Source organism: Trichosurus vulpecula, chromosome 4, assembly GCF_011100635.1.
Source record: "Trichosurus vulpecula isolate mTriVul1 chromosome 4, mTriVul1.pri, whole genome shotgun sequence".
In the NCBI taxonomy this organism is placed as follows: Eukaryota; Metazoa; Chordata; class Mammalia; order Diprotodontia; family Phalangeridae; genus Trichosurus; species Trichosurus vulpecula.
The window spans coordinates 77,646,776-77,669,047 of record NC_050576.1 but is presented as its reverse complement, the minus strand read 5'-3'; the positions used below and the strand labels follow the sequence as shown (position 1 = coordinate 77,669,047).

General features: G+C 39.0%; 1 protein-coding gene across 1 annotated transcript in view; it reads right to left on the bottom strand.

The window, feature by feature from the left end:
* RGSL1 (regulator of G protein signaling like 1) overlaps positions 1-22,272 on the bottom strand; it is a 111,934-nt gene that overhangs the window by 49,630 nt on the left and 40,032 nt on the right. Inside the window, exons 8-12 of the mRNA XM_036757679.1 lie at positions 16,125-16,187; positions 15,409-15,643; positions 14,840-14,950; positions 14,067-14,178; positions 193-386 (exon numbers count right to left, since the gene is read on the bottom strand). Of these exons, the coding sequence (XP_036613574.1) occupies positions 193-386; positions 14,067-14,178; positions 14,840-14,950; positions 15,409-15,643; positions 16,125-16,187 (715 nt within the window). The remainder of the gene's footprint in view (positions 1-192; positions 387-14,066; positions 14,179-14,839; positions 14,951-15,408; positions 15,644-16,124; positions 16,188-22,272) is intronic.

The window sequence follows — 22,272 nt, the reverse complement described above, 5'->3', positions numbered from 1 at the left end:
CTGTCTCTGTGATCAATAGGCATTTTCCTTTCCTGTACTTAGCACCCTTATAGACACTAAGAGATATACAACTTGGATCATAAGCTCCTCTTGAAGAATTCCGTATTTGGAAAGTATTGGGAGAGCTCCATGCCCATTCTAGGAATCCTGGAGAGAAACTTATGACGTGGGGGCTGGGTTAGGGTTTCATACCAACATCAATTTTGTTGTGGAAGAAAGTCTTGATGATGGCATCGATGAGAATTTTCTGTAGTTTTTCATTGGTTTCACTACAGGCTCTCTGCATGGCAAGGATGAAACTCAGTAGATTCTCAGCCTTGTTTATTCTAAGGAACTCCTTGAAGTAATCCAAATGGACAGGGTGTTGGAGGACTTCCATGATATTCCTGCAAGACAAGAAGAAAGCAGCAGTGGCAGACATAATAATTTTTTCAATGGGGACATAGGTTTTCATGTTATGACAGAGAGAACATTGCATTTGGAGTCAAAAGCCTGAGCTTTCGATCCTGGCTTAGTCACTTCAGCAAGTCACATCAATTACTCTGGGCCTCTTTTTCCTTACCTATAAAAATAGAGTTAATATGCAGGGTTCCTTTCAGTTCTAAATGATATTGTCCTTTTATTAGTGGGGCAGTGGAGTAGGGATAGGAATGGATGGCTTGATCTTTAGGAAATGGATTTAGGTTGTAGGGGAGGAACCAACACAATCTGTAATTTTCTTCATGGAAATACTTGAGTGTTTGTGCATCTTTCTCAAGTTTGGTCCAATCAACTAGGAACCCCAGGAGGAGGAGGGGTACAGGTGGTAAATTTTCAATAAATTTTTTTCCTTTTGCACTGTGACTACAAAAAGTTCCCAAATCAATTGGCAATCTTGAAGAGTCCATCTCTGTTAGCTATAGTGAATGAGTGAAGTTGTGAAAGAGGACCCAAGAAGATTATATAAAGTTCAAAAGGCAGAGAATAGATCTACATGCCTTTAAAAAAAAGCTCTTCAAACTCAAGGATTCTCTGATTCTCTGTGTCTTGTATGACAATTCTCTATAATATGAAGGAAAGTGAGACTAGGGTTGAAGTTGGGTGTAAGGATGATGGTGTTTAAAATGAGGAAGAAGGAAGTGGACATGAATGAACCTCAGGAATTAATACCATTGCAAGAGAAGAGGAAAATATTTGGTGAATAAACCAATTTGGGTGTATTGGGATTAGCTTTTGTGAGTCTTGGTGTGCCAGAGTAAGTAGAGTTTAGGTAGACATGACAAGTGAAAGGGAAGAGGGTTTATGGATCTGGAGTAAGATGCCTTTGTATCATGACTGATCAGAACAAACACTCATTGAGCACCTTTTGCATGAAAACATAGTACACTATGCTATATGATAGGGATTTTCTTTTTGGACTAGACCTCTGATTTCATCATTGTAGGGGACTCCTGACATGGAATATTCCTCTATCCATATATGGTAGCAACTCTTTTGTAACTCATTGTCTTCAAGAATTGCCCAGGGCACAGAAAAGTTAAGAGTCTTGCCCAGAATCATATAGCTAGCACCTAAAGTCTGGGTCTTCCAGTCTCCAAGGAAAGCTCTTATCCACTATGTCATGCTGTATTTCATCAAGATACAAGTGTTTGAGATATAATACATATTTATTTGAGATACTATACATATGTATATATGTTGTATATACATATATACACATGTGTGCATCTATCTCTATTCATCTATCTATCTATCAGCCTCTTTCTCTGTGTGTGGGGAGACCAGGAAATAGCCATAAAAAGATTTTAATAAAAATACAATGTAATATTTATGAAGTACCAAATGAATGGATACAGATAGTGTGAGAGGAGTCTGGAGGAGGAAGAGACACAGAACACTAGAGCAGTCAAAGAAAAGTTTCATGAAGAAGTTAGGATTTGAGCTGGGTCATGAAGAATATGAAATATTAGGGCTGTAATGAGTTTTAAAGGTCATCTAGCCCAATACCCATTAGAATGAGAATCCCTTCACAGTATCAACAATGGACGGTCATCCAGCCTCTACTTAAAGAATGCCGGTGATGGGAAAACAAATGTTTGCATTTACTTTTGGACAGAGCTAATTGTCAGGAAGTTTTCCCTTAAATTTGAGCCTTTGCAAGTTTCACTGATTACTCCTAACTCTGCAGAAAATGACAACCTACCTTAAGTTACTTCTTCTACAGGCTAAAAGTCCCTAGTTCCTTCAACTAATCTTTGAATGTCACGATCACCATCTTTTGGAGGTACACACATATGTTAACTTATGTCCTGGAACCTGGCACAAAGGATTGAACTCGGTACTCCAAATGTGGCCTCAATAGGGCAATATAAGTGAAATTTAGATCATTTGAGTGGAAGGAAAGGCATCTCAGGAAGGAGAAGAGCAAAGATGGAGGCAGGAAAGCAATGCCCATTTGGAGATCGATGAATACATCAATGAGACTAGAGAAGTATTAGTTTGGGTTGGAGATACATAACTGAATCCAGAGTGTTGGGGACTGTGTGCCAGGCTAAGAAGTTTGGACTTTATTCCACAAATAAGAAGTTATTGAGGGTTTTGAGTGGGAAAGTGTCTTGTACAATAGTAATGCTTTGGGAAGATTATCTGACAGAATTGAAGGTGAGGACTTTAGAAGAGAAAGGAAGATGTTTAAAGTGAACTAAGATGATGTTAGTAAATGGGATTTGGCTTTCTGGACCATAAATTAAGGCACCAGAATGAAGAACATTTGGCCATGAAAGCATAGGATTGTGGAAAGAGCATAGACAGGGTTTGGGATTCAGAAGACCTGGGTTTGAATCTTAGTTCTTCTACTCTTTGACCTTAGAAGATCGCTTATTCTCTCTGGGCTTCAGCTTCCTCATCTAGAAAATAATCAAGTTGGGCTGGATGACCTCAAATATAGATCGATGATCCTCATGTGTAATGGCATGGCTAAATCTAATGAAGCCCAGACAAATGAAGACATTTCCCTGGAGATCTGATTAGATCGAAATACATTTTAAACTGAAAATGGCATGGAGAAGGATTAAACTGTTCAGATACAACTGCTAAACCTGATTAAGTACATGAGAAAGGACAGGTATCTCTCTGTCTCTGTCTCTGTCTCTGTCCCTGTCTCTTTCTCTCCTTCCTCTCTCTCTCTGTCTTTGTCTTTTTCTCTCTCTGTCTTTTCACTCTTTCTGTCTTTCACTGTCTTTTTCTCTGTCTTTCTGCCTTTTCACTCTCTCTCTCCCTCTCTCTCTCTCTCTCTCTCTCTCTCTCTCTCCCCCCGTTTCTCCCATCAGGAAGAGAAATATAAATTATTCTCCTTGCTTTAAACATCTATACAACAATGCACAGAGTTTGATTGATAAATCAGTGAACTTGAGATTTTAATACTCAGCTATAAACAAAACTCCATAGGTATCACCAGAACTTAGTGGAATTGTTTTATGATTATTTGGTGGTAGGGGTAAAGATTTTAAAAACCTACACAATGAAATGTAGAAGTGAGGACATATAACTTGGGATTGTTTTAAAACAGAAAGAGAATGGTGTTGGGAAAGCTGAAAGCTAAAAACTCCTAATGGGCTCAGGCTTTTGAAAAGTCCTAAAGGAAACAGAAAGGACTTACAGAGGAAAAAAAAAAGCTTATTAGGGAAGAGGGAACAAAGGAGGAACAGCCCCAATGCTTAGGGCCTGTGAAGGACTATTTCCTTTTTTTTAAGAGGTATAGATTCCCACAGCATCAAGGTGGTACAATAGAGAGAGTGCTGGGCTTGGAGTGAGAAAGATCGAAGGCCACTAGTTGTGTGACCCTGGGTTAGCCTCTGGCTGCCTCAGTTCTCAACTGTAAAATGGGGATAATGAAAGCATCTACTTCCCAGGGTGGTTGTGCAAATCAAATGAGTTTATGTTTGTAAAGCACAATGTGCCTCGCACATAGTAGGTTTTTAATAAATGCTTGCCCCTTCCTCTTTCCCACTGACAGAGACAGGCACAATCTGAGTCAACAGAGTCCAGGCAGTTTTGGACCAGACCAAGCCTCTGACTTACCCCTACTCCCTACCCAAAGACAAACAGGGCTCCTACCAGTAATTCCCAATTCCTTAGTTTCCGTGCAGATAGCAACAATTCCTTGGGCTTCGAAACTCTCAGGAAGAAACACCAGCGTGCTTCACAAACCCACAAATGGAGAAGAAGAGGGCAAGAAGCCCAAGACAACAGGGAGTAGAAGCTTCTAGGACCTTGTCCTAATTTGCTGTATCCCTCGAGTATCCTTTCTGGAAAAATGAAAAATCCCTGACACTCACTTAGATGAGCTTGAGCTGCTTTCCCCTACCACTACCACCATGAAATGACTGGTAACAGCCAGAGGCATTCAAATGACCATTCTAGGGTTCCTATGGCGGCAGTTCTCAGATTGTCATGTCACCAATGAGGTGAGGCTTTGCTGCCTCCATATGTAGTCATCCCTCCCTTCACTGATGAGTCAATATGGGAGCATGGTTGCCCTTGCCTCTTAGGGCTCGCTCAGACTCCAGATGGAGCAAATAGAACAATGCTGACATTGAAAAAGCAGACCTGCTCACCTTCTGTTTCAGTTGGACCTGTGAACTCCTTGAAAGAGAACTGGATTTGGTGTTATGAGACCTGTCTTTTACTCTCAGCTCTGATGTGTCTTCTCTCTAAGATAAACCACCATTGACCCTATATATATCTTGTATGCATATAGTTATTTGGATGTGTTTCCCCTTTTAGAATGTGAGCTCCTTGAGGGCAGGGACCATACTTTTGCCTTTCTTTGTACCCCCACAGCTTAGCACGGTGCCTGGCACACGGTAAGAGTTTAATAAATGCTCGTTGACTGTGTGACAAGAGAAAAACGTCATTCAACCTTAATGAGTGCCACCTTCTTTCCCTGTTGAGTGGGGAGAAGAATGTGAGTGCCCATCCCACATTGTTATGAGGGAAGTGGTTTGTAAACCTTCAGGTGTTATACAAATGTGAGCTAGCATTATCATTTTCTTTAAAGGAGAAGGATCTTTAGATTGGAAAGAAAGAGAAAAAAATGAATAAGAAAATTGAAACCCAAGATAAGTGAGGAAACAATACAAGAACACTTAACTGCCCTAAGTTGGTTTACCTGGGCCAGATGAATTCAATCCCAGGGTGCCAAAATAATAAGTGGCATTTATGTAGTGCTTAAAGTTTTGCAAAATGCTTTCCCTACATCATCTCATTTGATCTTCACAACAATCTCATGAGGAAGGTCTTACATATCCTCAGTGCTTAGCACAGTGCCTGGAGCATAGTAGGTGCTTAAAGAATATTTATTGGATTGGATTAAATCAAAATACTATAGGTATTATTGCCCCATCTTTTACAGAGAAAGAAATTGAGGCTCAGAAAAGTTAAGTGATTTGCTGCATGGTCAACACAGCTAGGAGATTGTCAGAGACAGGATTCCAAACCTACTTCTTGAACTTCGGTTCTTGATACCAAGTCTAAGATTCTTCCCATCCTACCACATCTCCTGTGAAATGACTTGTATAATTTTACTGCTGTCTTGATCTATGAGGAAACATGGATGAGGACAGAGGCCCTGTGAGACCAGCGGTGAGAAAGGAGAAGAAAGCAGATTCTGAAAACCACAAACCAGTGAACTTCATATTAATCCCTCATAACAACAAAAAGGAATGAACTAGTAAAGGAGAATTTGTGAACAATTTGAAAGGAAAGAAGCAACTATGAGCAAAATGCTCTTGCCAAGAAGGCATGCCAGATTTTTAAAAAATTCAATATTTTCCCCAATTACATGTAAAAACAACTTTAACATTCGTTTTTTCCCTTCAGATTTTGAGCTCCAAATTCTCTTTCCTTCTCCCTTACCTTGCATTGAGAGGTAAGAAATTTGACATAGGTTATACATGTGGTCAAGCAAAACACATTTCCAAGGAAGTTATGATGTGACAGAAAACACAGACAAAGAAAACCCAAGAAAAATAAAGAAAAAAGTATCTTTGATCTGCATTTTTTCTCTGGAGGTGGACAGCACCTTTCACCATCAAGTTTTTCAAAATGTCTTGGATCATTGTATTGCTGAGAATAACTAAATTAATCATAGTAGATCTCATACAGTATTGCTGTTACTCTGTGCAATGTTCTCCTGGTTCTGCTCATTTCACTTTGCATTAGTTCAAGTAAGTCTTTCCAGTTTTTTTCTGAGAGCATCCTGCTCATCATTTCCTATAGCACAATAGTATTCCATCATAATCATATACAACAACTTGTTCAGCCATTTGCCAGTTGATGGACATTCTCTCAATTTCCAATTCTTTGCTACCACTAAAAGAGCTGCTATAAATATTTTTGTACATATAGGTCCTTTTTCTTTTTGTTTTTTATTTTTATCTCTTTGGGATACAGACCTAGTAGTGGTATTGCTTGGTCCAAGGGTATATATGGTTTTATAGCCTTTTGGGCATAGTTCTAGATTGCTCTCCAGAATGGTTGAATAAAACTTCATCAACAATGCATTAGTGTTTTAATTTTCCCACGTACCCTCAAACATTTGTCATTTTCCCGTTCTGTCATATTAGCCAATGTCATAGGTGTGACATGGGATCTCAGAGTTGTTTTAATTTGCATATCTCCAATGAATAGTGATTTAGAGCATTTTTAATATGACTATAGGTAGTTTTAATTACTTTGTCTGAAAGCTTCTTATTCATACCCTTTGACCATTTATCAATTGAGGAATGGCTCTTATTTCTATAAACTTGACTCAATTCTCTATATGTTTGAGAAATGAGGTCTTTATCAGAGAACCTTGTAAATTTTTTCTCCCGGTAATGATTACCAGCTATGTATTTCCCTCCATCCTGTTTTTCCCATTTCTCCCACCCTCTCTCTCCTTTTACCCCATTCATTCTCAAAAGTATTTTGCTTCTGGCCTTTACCTCCCCCAACCTGCCCTCCCTTCTATCAGCCCCCACCCCACCCTGCCCTGTCCCTGTCCCCTCCTATTTTCCTGTATGGTAAGATAGTTTTCTTTACCCAACTGACTGTGCATGTTATTCCCTCTTTGAGCCAATTCCAATGAAAGTGAGGTTCATGCACTCCTCCCTCTCTCATCTTCCTCTACACTTTAAAATCTCTTTCGAGCCTCTTTTATGTCAGATAATTAACCCCATTCTACTTCTCCTTTCCCCTTCTCACAATGCATTCTTCTTTATCACCCCTTAATTTTGCTTTTTTAGATAATCATCCCATCATATTCAACTTACACCTGTGTTTTCTGTCTATGTATACTCCTAACTGCTCTAACAATGACAAAGTTTTAAAGAATTACAAGTATCATTTAAACATGTAGGAATGTAAACATTGTAACCTTATTGAATCCCTTGTGATTTCTCTTTCTTGTTTACCTTTTTATGCTTTTCCTGAGTTTTGTATTTGAAATTCAGATTTTCTATTAAGCTCTAGTCTTTTCATCAGGAATGCTCATAGAATGTCCATTTTCTCCCCTGAAAGATTATACTCAGTTTTGCTGGGTGATTCTTGGTCATATTCTTGGCCCTTTTGACTTCATATTCCAAGAATATCATATTCTAAGCGTTCTGATCCTTTAATGTGGAAGCCATTAAATCTTGTGTGGTCCTGATCATGGCTACATTATATTGGAATTGTTCTTTTTGGCTGCTTGCAATATTTTCTCCTTGACTGAGGAGCTCTAGAATTTGGCTATAATATTCCTGAGAGTTTTCATTTTGGGATCTCTTTCAGGAGATGCTCAGCAGATTCTTTCAGATTCTATTTTTTTACCCTCTGGTTCTAGACCATCAAGGCAGCTTTCTTTGATAATTTCTTGCAAGATGATGTCTAGGCTCTTTTTGTAGATCATGACTTTCAGGTAGTCAATAATTCTTAAATTATCTCCCTTCAATCTATTTTCCAGGTCAGTTGTTTTTCCAATGAGATATTTCGTATTTTCTTTTCTTTTCTCGTTCTTTTGATTTTTGTTGTTTCTTGATGTCTCATAAAGTCATTGGCTTCCACTTGCCCAATTCTAGTTTTTAAGGAATTATTTTCTTCAGTGAGCTTTTGTACCATCTCTTCCATTTGGCTAATTCTACTTTTTAAGGAGTTCTTTTCTTCAGTGGATTTTTGTATCTCTTTTTCCATTTGGCCAATTCTGCTTCTTAAGGCATTCTTATCTTCATTGGATTTTTGTGCCTATTCTTTTTTAAGTGTTATTTTCTTCAATTTTTTTTTTAGGTTTCCTTTGCCAAGCTGTTAACTCTTTTTTCATGATTTTCTTTCATCAGTCTCATTTCTTCTATGTCTTTTACTTGATTTCCAAAATCCTTTTTGAGCTTTTCCATAGCCTAGGCCCAATTCATATTTTTCTTTGAGGCTTTGGATGTAGAGGTTTTGATTTTGTTGTCTTTTTCTGAGTTTGTGTTTTGATCTTCTCTGTCACCACAGTAACTTTCTACAGTCAGGATCTTTTTCTGCTCTTTGCTCATTTTCCAGCCTATTTCTTGATGTTTAACTCTTTGCTAATGTGAGGCTCTGCTTCCAGAATGAAGACGGCAGTGGCCCAAGCTTCAGGTTTTTTGTGCAGCTGTTTTCAGAGGTAATTCAGGGAACCTATAAGTTTTTGGTTCTTTCAAAGTAGTATGATCTAGGGAAAGTTGTGTTTATTATTGTCCTGTATTGTGCACTGGTCTGTGAGCAACCATTGGCACTCTTTTCAACCCTGAAACTGTGACCAGGATCCCTATTGTCATGCAGCCACAAGCTCTGGTGTGCTAGTGCTCCTCCTTGCCCTGCGACTGATACCCTGGTCTATGCCCCAGATCCAAGAACGGGCAATGCAAAAGAGTCCTGACCCTGATGCCAGAAAAGGGACCCCTGTAAACTCCTTCTGACCTATCTGACCCCCTTACTGTCTGTGGGTTTAGAGGTCTGAAAACAGTCACTGCTGCTGCTGATTCAGTCACCTCCAAGGTCTGTTTCTGGTTTGCTAGGATTTGGTCTGTACTGGCATGGCCTGTGCGAGATTGTATTCCACTCTGTCCCTGATGTGACAGACCTTTCTTGCTGACCTTCTAAGTTGTCTTGTGCTAGAAAATTGCTTCATTCCCTCCTTTTGTGGGTTCTGTCACTCTAGAATTTGTTTTGAAGCATTATTTAAAAGTATTTGGAGGAGTATAGGAGAGAGCTCAAGCAAGTCCCGGCCTTTTCTCAGCCATCTTGGCTCTACCTCCAAAGGCATGCCAGATTAAACGAATGTCAGGTTTGTACTTGAGCCAGCTCATATACTCTACTGCGAGCCAATTATAAAATGTTTAGTGTGAGCATTTACACTTCAGAAATCAGCAAATACTACCAATCAGAGCTTGACTTATTGTTTTGTTGATAGTTTAGACTTAAGTGATGGAGAAAATGTTAATAAATCAGATTAAACTGAAAAATGTATTAGACATAGAGAGCTAGTTGTTAAATATTTACAAGCGTACAACTGACTAATTTCCTTTTTTAAAAAAATGACGTTGCTAGATGACTAGATCAGCAAAATACCATCAACACAGTACGACACATGACAAAGTCTCTCACTGCATCTTCATGGATAACAGGGAGGGAGAATTGTGGGCTAGTTGATAGCAAAGGTAAAGAGAATTCAGACTGGTGGAATGACAAAATGCTAAGTGTTTGATCAGTCAATCAGTGTTAACTGGAGGAGATGTCTAACAGTGTTTTTCTTCTTTTCCCAAGAGGTTTATCGATGCCCTTTTTTATATCACTGTCACTTCCAAAAAAATTTCCTCAAAAATTGTAACAAAGAATTACAATAAATGAAAACAAATAAGCGTGTCTGCTAATGTATGACTTATAACATACCTAGTCTCATACCTCCCTAGTAAGAGATGGGAAGCATGCTTCACTGTCGCTTTATTGAAGTTATGATCAATCATTTCATTAATCAGAGTTCTGAAGTCATTCATTGTTGTTTTTCCTTTATATCATTGTGGTTGCTGTCCAAATTGTTTTTACTAAGTTTGCATACCTTACTCTGCATCGATTCATACAAGTCTTCCCAAGTTTCTCTGAATTCTTCATATCTATCATTTCTTATAAAACAATTATATCTGTATACTACAATTTGTTCAGCTGTTCCCCAATCATTGGACTCCATTTTCCTTCTGGTTCTTTGTTACTACAGTAAGTACTATGATAGATATTTTTGTACATGAGAAGCTTTTCCATCTGTGTTTGACCTCTTTCCTATAAAGAGATTATGCCTAGGAGTGGCATTTGAGGTCAAAGGGTATGTTTAGTTTAGTGACGTTTCTAAGTTTAATTGCAAATTGTTTCCCAAAAATGTTTAGAACAATTCACAACATCACCAAAATAGTGCATTAGTATGCCTGTCTTTCCACAGCTCCTCCAACTTTTTTTTAAGCATTTGTCTTTGCCAGTCAGATAGATGTGAGACAAAACCTTGGAGTTCTGTTAATTTGCTTTCTCATTTGGATTTGGAGCATTTTTCATATGGCTTCTGTATAACAGTATTCTTCAAGGCTGTCTCCTTGGCCCTGTTAGATTCAACATTGTTATCAATGACTTAGATGAAAACACAAATTGCGTGGCTCTCTTTTCAGGTGACACAAAGAAGGATTGTTAACATGGGATATAGAATCAAGATCCATACATATATCCGCAAGCTGAAATGATGGGAGAGTTCTAAGATGATGACATTTTTTCTTCTTACTTAAGAAAATCCATATTTTTTCTGTGTGGACACAACTCCTTTGTACTTTAATGGATGGCATTCATGAACTGTGAGTAAGAAAATCCGTAATAATCAACCTTCTACTTACAAGCTTCTTTGAACACAGCAAAGCTGGTCCTTAGAGGACAATTCCATTCACTTCAACAAGCATATATTGAATGCATGCCATATGTAAGACACTATACCCGGCACTGTGGATATGATAGAAAAAATGAAATAAAATAGTCTCTCAAAAGGCTTTCACTCTACTGGAGATACAAAGATATAAGCATATAAATAACTATAAGATAATTTTATTTTGTCAGCTGTGTAAATGATTGCTTAGAGAGAAGAAACTCTGAGTAGGAGGCTGTTGCAATAATAGTACATATGACAAGTGGTGAGTGCCTGAATTAGGGTAGTGGTCATTGGGAGTCAAGGCAAAGTTATAAATCCAAAAGATTTTATGAAGGGAGAATTAACAAAACTTGAAACTGTCTGGACAGAGGGAATAAATGAGAAGGAAGAGCCAAGGATTACTCTGAAGATTCAAACTGAAGTGAATGGAAGAATGATGGTGCCTTCAACAATTCAGGAAGTTGGTAGAAGGAGCTCATTTAATGGGAAATAAAGTTATATTTTGTACATGTTGAGCAGGAAATGCCTTGGAGACATCCAGCAGGTAGCTGATATAACATTGAAATTTGAGAAAAGAGATTGGCTAAAATGTAGATGTGGGAATCATTTATGTAGCTATTATAGTTGAATCCATGGGGGAGGATATCACTAAAAAGAGATGGTACAGAAAAAGAAGGGGTTTAGGACAGAGCCATGAGAGATTAGGGAGTAGGAGATGGATGGCCGTCTAGCAAAGGAGACAAAGAAAGAGTGATTAGACAGTCAGGAGGAGCCATGCGGGTTGTCGCTGAGTCCATACTAGAAGTCTTTCCAATTTAATAATACCTTATGAAACTTGTTCTCTGTTGGCATAGACTTTGGACACCTTGTGTTGTAGACACAATAATGTTCATAGAAAATGGAATGAAACAAGTTGTGTACGTGATGGGTTAGGATAGGGTACAAGGGTGAGGAACCTGTGGCCTTGAAGCCACATGTGACCTTCTAGGTCCTTGGGTGCAGCCCTTTGATGGAGTCCAAATTTTACAAATAAATCTTTTATTAACGGCATTTGTTCTGTGAAGTTTGGATTCAAAGGGCCATACTTGAGGACCTAGAGGGCCACATGTAACCTTGAGGCTGTGGGTTCCCCACCCCTGGAGGGAATTGGGCATTACATTTACAGTAGATAAATGCAAAATCTGCAATTGAGTTTAAAAAAATCAATGGCATAAGGGAGGAAGGTTAGAAAATAATTTAGATGGCAGTTTGCGTGAAAAGGCCCTGGAATTTTTTGTGTATTGCAAATAATGTGAAATGGCAGTCAAAAGAGCTCATTTGATCATAGTAAGGTGGAAAGAACATTGGAATAAAAAAGATGTGGTACTGGGAGCCAGGATACTGGTGGAACTAAGAAGGCTTGAGTTAACCCGCTAGAATCCTACAAAACCAAGTGAAACTATTATGAGCAAAGATGTTATGGCGCACATCTGGAACAGTTTGAGTTAACTTTGCTTCCAAGTGGATCAATCTGGGATTGGGAGGTGGGACCTTTGGGCAAGGAGGATGTAAAATAAACTCTAGGGCTCTGACTGGAAGTTCTTGGGACCCTAGAGAACTTGTTTGCTCATTTCTTTTAACCTTCTTGCCTGTGGCTTTTCATCTGTTTTTATCTTATGCTTTTTAACTGTCTTTTTCTTGTTGTTTAGTCGTTTCAGTCATGTCTGACTCTTCATGACCCCATTTGGGGTTTTCTTGGCAAAGATACTGGAGTGGTTTGCAATTTCCTTCTCCACTCATTTTACAGATGAAGAAACTGAGGCAAACAGGGTTATGCGACTTGCCCAGGATCACACAGATGCTAAGTGTCTGAGGCCAGATTTGAACTCAGAAAAGTGAGTCTTCTTGACTCCAGGACTAGTGCTCCATCCACTGTGCCACCTGGCTGTTCTTAAGGGCTGCTTTTACCTGGAAGTACTTGAATATGTTTTTATTAAAGAGATTATTTGAACCCTCTGGTTCTGAATGATATGACTATGACTACTACTATGATGATTACTACTACTACTACTACTACTACTACTACTACTCCTTTTTCTAGTTCTCCTTCTTCTTCAACTGGTAAAAATAATAGCAAACATTTATGTAGCACCTAATAAGTGCTAGGCTCTGTGTTAAGTGCTTTGCAATTATTATCTCATTTGATCCTTGGGTGCAAATTCTGATTGTACCACTTACTAGTAGCATCACTATCGGCAAGTCATTTAACTCAAGACTTAGTTTCTTCGTCTTTAAAATGAAAATAACCTCTGGAATATTTGTCTTTCAGGGTGTTGTGAGGACCTAGTAACATAGTGTAAATAAGATATTTCATAAACCTTAAAGCTCTATACATCAAATCATAATCCTGTAGTGTCCAGAATGAATCAATTCATTTAGCAAGCCCTTATTCAGCGTTCTACATGTCAGGCACTATGACAGGATCTGAGGATATAGAGGTAGCAATGGGTGATATTAGAATTCTTCTACTCTCTGTCCTGGTTAGGACAATCTGGTGATTTGTCTTCTGGATCTTCTGAAGAATGGGATGCTTCAAACATGGAATAAATTGCCATAGAAAGTAGACAAATTCCCCGTTATTGGAGGATGAGGTCATCTTTAAGCAGAGGATTGTGGTGATCTCCTGGATCACATCACTTCTTTGTCCCCTTCCACATCTACTCTTTCATAATTCTATGATTCCCTGGTGGATTCAAGGGAAGAGTGACTTCAGGAAAGGAGATTAGTTAGAAGACTATCACAGTTCTCCAGGTGAGGAGTACCTGGGGCCTGGATTTGTGTGAAACAAGGGGAAGAGACCTAATAGATACTGTCAAAGAGAGAATCCAGGTGATTTACAGGATGTGAGGGGTTGGTGAAAGGGGAAGAAGGATGAGGAAGGATTCTGAGGCTTTGAGTCTGACTAGGAGAATGGTGACACCATTAATACATACAAAGGTGACTAGCTTAGAAAAATAAATGGAAGCATCAGACCTGTCAGTGGAAATACTGGTTTCAGACCTTAGTTTGTCGGTATCGGATCATAGAAGGATTATACAGAAGTGGAATTCAGGAGAGAAGTCAGGCCTGCAGAAGTAGAGTGTATGTAGAAAACTCTATTACTTACCTGGGTCTCAGTGAGGGTTTCCTTAAAACACTGCTTCCCTTCTTGAGGAAGGCTAAGGCACTTGGAAATTGTAAACGAGAGAACGACTTCTTAGTTGCTTCCACTGTCTTTTCTAGTGGGAAATTACAAGTGTTAGAAGATTTTAAAACTTGAGAAGTAAAAACAAAAAAAACAAACTTGAGAAGTCCTGTATTTATATAAGAACAGTTTGGTGAAATTGACTAAATTAGGGTTTGTCAAAAGGAGAATGAGGAAGACTGAAGAGGACAGGAGTGAGAGAGGACAGGGGAGAGCCGTGACACCATGGTACCATCACCAAAGGACAAGAAATTGCCAATGGAAAAGAGGGCTACCTGTAGTCACAAAGTGGAAACAAGCAATACAGGAAGCAGTTTTTAACTTGGACCACTTCTATCTATCTTTTTCTTTATCCCAATTTGCACAGGGAAGAGAAAGACTGACATCCCTAGCTTTAAGATTAAGATGGATAAAGAGCTTCATAGTCTATAGATTTGGTGGCCAACTTGTTATAATCACAATTCTTAATTACTTAAGTATATTTAAATGCATAGAAGACCTCATACCCATGATGACTACTCTAGATAGGTACAGAGTAGGGAAGATAAGGTATCTTCCCCTAAAGGCACTGCCTCCAACCAATGTCCCTCTGAAACAAAACATAGCTCCACTATAAGCTGATGTCTTTTGAGTTTGGTATTCCCTTTCTCCTCCCTCAGGATTTAAGCCTTGTTTCCTGGCATTTAGGCACTCACCTACAATTACGGGTATCTTTTCATGGTACTTCCTAAAATCTTCACTTATTCTCTCTATGGCCAGCTTTGGGTTCTTCTTGCACAGCTCTTCAAAGCTCATTTTCCTTGTGTCTGTCAAAGGAGGAGAGGATTCAGGGGCCAGATTGTTTACCAATAACAAGCTCAAAAGCTGATTGATGTTGGCCTGGTGAAAATTTTCCACTAAAATGCATTACATATGCATATCTGCATATGTACATGTTTTATTTAAACATGATATCATGTTGGAATGGTATGTCTGCACAATGATACATGTGGGACCACAAGGGCCCCTCATCAAAGTTAGAAGTAAGGGTCAGAGTCCAGAGACCTGCTGGAAATCAAGGCTTTGCTCCTCAGGACCCTACAAAAATAATTATCAATACAGGGCAAAGGGCCACAGAAAAAAAGAATATGAGGATTTTGAGCTGATTCAGAAACCACATTAATGTTTTGGTTCATAAGAGGTTTCAGATGATTCCAATATGGTGGCATGACTCCCTCTTTCTCACCTGACTGTGGCTCCCAACCACAGAGACTAAGGTTTTTACCTTCCCTGAACACTGAAGGCTGTAGTTCCAAATGGAGAGATCCTCCTCTTTTCAGGTCCTGCGTAGCTATCATTTGCCAGTGCACATCTGTGAGGGTTTCCATATCTTCCAGGGTGGACAAGCCCTGGCACAACACCAGGGATTCCTGTATCCTCTTACACAATAGAACATACTCCAGGTTGTCCAAGGGTTCCTTTGCTTTCTGCCTCTTGATTTCACTGGTATTGGTTTGAGACTAACAGAAAGAGGTGGTGAGTTTGACACAAGAACAGGAGACCACACCAGAGGCAGTTTCCTTCTGGTTCATCCCTCCAGACTGACACACGCCAATTTGTGTCAATATTGAGAAGAATAATGCCTCTTTATATAAATTCCCTCTACCTCCACCTCACCATTGGACCCAGTTCCTATAAGAAGTGAAATCTTCCTGATCTGCAAGTCTGTGGAAAAAAGTTGGGGCCAGGTGTGTATGGATTGGAATTATTTTAAAGAAAGCGAGAGTACTCAATTTCTTTTATGCTGGACCCCATGACCTGTTATTCATCCTTGAAGCATAAGTGGGTGTCTTAATGCCTTTTATTGAAACCATAGAAATATAAAATTCTATGTTGTCAGATAAACAATCTGTGGCAGAACAATCACCTCCTTTGTGCAAAGACTCACAAGAATCCCCCAGTACCTCCTCCACCCAGTGCCAACCCCTTAACCCCTCCTACCACAAAGATGAGAAACCAGTGGTCATCAAGATCAAGGAAGTCATCAAACAAGGAAGCAAGAATCTAAAATCCAAACACAAAATATGAGGTGTTGAAATGTGTTGTACTCTCTGGCCCTCTAGGGCTCAAGCTCATCTGGGATAACAATAAGAAGGATAATAGCAACTACTAACATTTATATGGTGCTTGACAATTTACAATGCACTTTACATACATTGTCTTATTTGAATAAGCTGTTTTATTTAGGAAACTCAAGTTGGAAGAAAAACTCAACTGTGATCAGCAATACCAGCCACTCCCATTCCTTTGCCTCTAAGATGACACTTCATTCAGGAAGTCTTTGAGCCTCAGCTAATTACTGTTTACATAAAGGGTGGCATTTTGTGTAATTTGCTGAAAAACAACAACAATAAAAGCAAGTCAGAGTTTGGCACATATGAGACAACAGGGTTACGAGAGACTCAGAAGAGAAGATGCACATTTTAACGTTGGGAACTTGGAGACAGAAGCCTTGGGTTCCGTTTCCATTGCTCACACTTTGGAGAATTATTGAATGGCACAGTTGGCTAGTCCAGACCTTCTCTGAACCAGGATCACCTCTGTAGGCAACCTGGAAAATGGCTGTCCAGTTTTACTTGAAAATCCCTGACAAGGGGACCCCACTGCTTCTGGAAGTAGCCTTTTCTATGTGGAGAGAGCTCAGATGTTTAGAAAATTTTTCCCCTTACGTTGACCCCAAATGGGTCTCTTTGTAAGTTCCTCCCACTGCTACTAATTCTGCCTTGTGGGGTCAAATGTAACCACAAGAGAACCCTTCTAATTCTGGAAGAGTTGTCATCGCTTTCCTAAGACTTCTGTTCTTCAAGCTAAACATCCCCTACTCCTTCAGTTGACCCTCATATACATGAATTTGAGGCCACTACTAGGTGTGTAGGTGTAAGCAATTTACTTGAACCATCTGAATCATCATTCTTCATTTATAAAATGAGGATAATACCTACAAGGTCTACCTCACAGTTGCAAGGAAAGTTCTTTGTAAGCCTAGAATATCTTAGAAAAACAGAACTATGCCAAATGTAATTAGGCTGGGAGGACTTTGAGAGCAGGGATGACTTTTTTTTTTCCTTTCTCTATATCCCTATTGCTTAACACAGTGTCTGGCACGCAGTAAGGGCTTAATAAATGCTAGTTTTCTGGCTAAATTTGAAAGCACTTTGTAAGGTTTGATACAAATGGCAGAGACCAGTACATTATTCATTCAATAAACATTTATCGAGTTCTTATGTGCCAGGCACTTTGCTATGCACTGGGGGAGATTTTAAAAAATGATCAAGACATATTTGCTGTTTTCATGGAATGTGAATTAATCTTCTAGGGATGATTAGACATTTACAAATTTGCATTACAAATGAATGTAATGCAAATAAAAGATGACCTATGTATGAGACAGATGAACAAAGTACCCTGAGTTCAGACAAAGGGGAGATTACTAATAGCTGGAAAAAAAGAGGAAGGGCTTAGGGAAGAAGTGACAGCATACCACACCATGAAAAACATCCTGAAGAAACAAAGAAAAAAATTATTCCAGTGAGGAAGAAAAGGGTGTGTTGGGCTGGGAGTTAAAGAGGCCGCTGTGTTTAAATGGGAAACTTCTGAAACTACTTAGATTCTAAAAGATATTATTGGGTGCAGCAAGCTATGAGTTGACCTTGCCCCGACCTCAGAACTGCAAACTGCCTAAGGACAGTCCAAACCAGTTAAAAAACAAACAAAAAAAAAAACAGCTGGTTGAATCTGGAGCCAGCTGTTCTGACCAGACGTTACCACTCTCCAGCCTCCCCAGCTTTTGCTATTTTGTAATGCAACTTAACCTTCCCTGTTGCTGCCCCTCCCAAGGATGCCTCCCAGTTGAAGTGTATTTAAACCCTGTCGCTTCTAGCCCTTGTAGACACTCCTACCCTCTGGTGCTGTGTGGTATCCTGAATTGCAATTCTCTTGCCTCAATTAAGGACCCCTGTTGTTGCTACTCCGGTAATCCTCTCTATTTCAGGTTGACATATCTGGTGTCAGGAATAGAATTCAAAGACTCCTGCCTGGCCAGCCATTATTTTCAAACATGAGTGCCCGGTACTAGTACAGGACCCTTTGTATCCAGTCTGGATTTGATTTGGTGGTTCATCTAGGGTACTTGATCTCTTGAATTTCTGAACCCCCGTCTCTTTCAGTAGAGTTTCTGGATCTTTGATTGAAGGAACATTAAATTTGGGCAATTTGGGGTCTGTTCCAATAGGTCCCTAAAGGGATGGGTACCAGGTATATGTTTTGTAGAGGATGCTATTTAAGTGTGTGGCGTGAGTTCGAGTGCAATTGTGCATGGGCTCTGGAGACAACGAATAAAGACCAAATTGAAAAGAGCAACATGCTTGTGAAAAAAAGGCTAGTAACTGAAAAGCTTTGCTAGTAAGGGAATACTGGGGCCACTGTCTCACAGTCTGCAATTATGTCATGGAGTTTAGAAAGGAACCACTTTGCCAGCAAATCTTTCTCTCTGTGTTTTGTGATTTATTTATTTTTAGTTCTTTAAGTCTTCAGACTGAGTCTCTCTTTCTCTTTATATTCCTGAAATCTGAAGAAGCTTTGGGGAGTGTGGAGGCTGAGACAGATAAGAAATAAGGTTATATAATATTTTTACATTGTAGACTAAATTAGAAACTGAGTTTGACTGAAATCTGAGCTCTCCACCATGAGTAAATGTTAACTCTTTCCTGCTTCATAGTGCGAGAAATGATGGAAGAAGTCTTGTTTCCACAGAGTTGAAAGCATCCTTCTCCCCCAACCCCAGCTTTAGCAGAATGTAAGTCAGGTGACTGATTAGAACTAGTTCTAGTCAGAGCTGTGATCTAGAGATCAGGCTTCTGGTGGGGTGAAAGATTAGAGGCTTGGACACATGCTTAAAAGAGCCATTTGAGGAGGGCATAATGTAGGCAATCAGGGGGTTGAATCTGACCAATGAAGAGCCTGGCTGGAGATTCTAATTAGGAGCCAATAAAAGGACTGGCATTTGTCTGAGTTCCTTGTACTTTCTCCTGTCCTCTGTTCGGGGGGTGTACCCATTTATTCAGAAGGACTAAATGTAAGATATAATTAAAACCTTCTTGGCCTTCCAATGAGTATTATTTTTTCCTAGACAATGTAAGTAAGTTTCTAACAATTGGGGGCTCATCCGGGATTTGAAAACATCTCCAGCAAAAAGTGCTGGAGGCTGAGAAAGATGCATCATATTAATTTTAAATGGTTCTCATGCTTCCACATTTTTGCTTGCTGACTGTTAAGAATCTCAGTACCAGATTAATTAAAATGGCCAAGAAGAAAAGGGGCGAATTCCCCTGGGAAAAAGGGGTGAATTCCTTTGGGACAGAAGGAGTGAATTCTCCTGGAAATAAGGAGTGTGTTCTCCTGACACAAGTATTGAAAGCCCTTTAGGAGGGTAGAATGGGGAATAAAAGTAAGGCACCAGAAGGAGTGAATTCTCCTGGACAGGGGTTTATTCCCCTGGGAAATATTCCAGCATGTTATAGGTGCTGGGGCAGAGGAAGAGATGTTGAAGGGGTCTCTTGGGAAGGATATCCTCTTGAAATTGGCTAAAATAAAAGGTCAGAGTAAATTACAACTCTAAGTTTTCTTTTGACTGGTCTGAATTCAAATTCTACATTGGTTCCTAAATTGCTTTTTTATGTGTGCTGTCTTATAAATGTCTTGTCTGATGCATGTATGTTTGAGAACAGTTTCACGGTTTGGAGTGAGACATTTCTGAGGTCTGTAATTAGGGAAAAAGAGAACATTGGGAAACAACTCCCATTTTTAGGCTTTTAGTGGGAGAGTAAGATTCTTTTTGATTCCGACACTGGCCAAGTTGGAATACCAAACTAGAAATTGAATTGTGAAAAGCCAGCAGCTTTTAGAACTGATGAGGAATCAGGGTCCAAGCAGCTCAGGGGAAGTGAGGGCTGATAGGGAAAGGAAAGCTGAGGGTTTCTTAATTAAGGTTTAATTAGATCCTAAAGGTTGAAAAACTGTGCATTTGCATTGACTCAGTGTATCTGACATCAGGCAAACTGTTTTAAAACTGCAAAAGTGAAGGAAGTTTTCTGTATGATGGTGGGATGATTGCTTTAGGGGTTCAGTGGTCTGTTTAGAATGTGATTACATTGTTAGACATTTAGCTTTAACTTTTAAGGTAAAAGAAGCTGGAGAAGAGGCTTGGTGAGTATGATTTTTTTCTTGTTTATTTGAAGTGTTTGTGGTAGTTTGGGTTGAGATTAGGAAAGAAAGAGAGATAGAAGTTGGACCCAGAATACGGAGGATAAAGTAGAAAAATAAAGGATTGGGGGGGAGGGGTGGAATACCATCTAAGTCCATGTGGCTCTGGGTCCATGTGCTCTTGGCCACCCCCTCTCCCACCCCACATTAGAAGATCTGGGTGTATCAATCATTAGCTTTAAATTAAAACTTGTAGACTTATTGGAAAATAAGGCTGATTAGTTGATAATGAGGGGTTTTATTGAATCTGGGTATTGACTATAGTAAAGATATTGATTTGTATAATTATTAAACTTTGCCTGTATAAGGTATAATTGAATTTTATTTCCACAGATATTGTATAGAATTATGATTTTAAGCCATATACTGGTGGTTGGGGGTAGGAAATAAAAAAAATGCCTTCCTGAGTGGTTGAGGAAGCTAAATCAGCATACCTAAAAGATTAGGTCCTTTGTTCTAAGAAAGGCCTCTGGTATCTCAAAGGGCTGCCAGGTCAAAGGTAATTCACCTAGGGATGAGATCTTTGTTATTGGCTCCTAGTCAATTCTCTTTAGCAATTGAGGGAGATCCTTTCTCAAGTTATCTGAGGCAGACAAATGGATGGGAAACTAAAAATATTTTAGCTTGGTCTTTTTTGCTTGGAAAGAAAGGGCACCTCCTTCAAATTCCTTAAGTCTTTTATTTTGGCTAAGATAATATAAGGAGTAAAGAATTGGAATGCCTAAGGTGGGGTTTGGTAAAAACTGACCAATGAAGGTCAGAGCACCAACTTCAAATCTGGATGGATAAATGCAAGTAATTATATGAAATAAAAATCTTTTTTCTTCTAAATCACTCATGGCCAGGCATATATTCCTAATACCTGGGCCAGAGGCAGTGGTTACCTCAGAAGAAGAGCTGTTCAGTGCTAAATAAATAAATAAAATGTATTTAAGGGAATATATACATACCAAAAGTAATGGGATCAATAATTTCTATATGTGATCATCTGGAAATGTAACTGAGGTCATCTTATTTCTAAATTGTATTTTTAGAGTTCTCTTAGGTTGTAAAATTTGAGAGACCTTTGTGAGGTCTGAATTTTGTTATATATGAATTGATCTTTTAAAAAGGGTGTAATAAAAAGTATTAGTTTGAAACTGTTATATTTGGTTATAAACAAGTAATATTACAGCAGATGTTCCTTTTGAAATCTCAGCTATTTATGAAAATGTATACAGTGGTTATGAGATGAATGGCTTCCTGTGTAAGGAGACTTAGATATGCATTCACCTAAATTGAAGAAGGGAAGTTTCAAGTTTTAAATACATAAAAATTTTTAAGGCACTATTACACTTGTACGGTTTAAATGTTAAGAATTTTACTGTCAGAGAAAAATGATAAATGGGTTAAAAAGCTGTTATTGAATTATTGCTGAAATACTTCCAAGTTTTGGTCTTTATTTAAAAAGGAAATTTCAGTTGAAATTGTTTTGAATTTAGTTGTTATAATATTTTGGGAATTTATGAAAAGCATTTCCTCTTATAATCTAGATGTTAGATTAAGAATTGTACTTAATCAAGAATTGAGGCTGTTAACTAAAACAAGGATTTTTGGAATCATCTAGTCATAAATTCTTATAGACCCTGTATGAAGTCTTGAGTCTGGGTGGGACCAGGGGCTGAAGATAAGGCATACAGGGAAATTTTAGGATTCACACTGGGAGACAGAGACAGGAAATTCTATAGGAGACTTTGAGATGCCTTCAGGTTAAAAAGTTGGGACTGCTTTGAAACATGACCCTTACGGGTCTCCTGATTTCTTTCCCCCACTCCACTTCCCCTCCTTT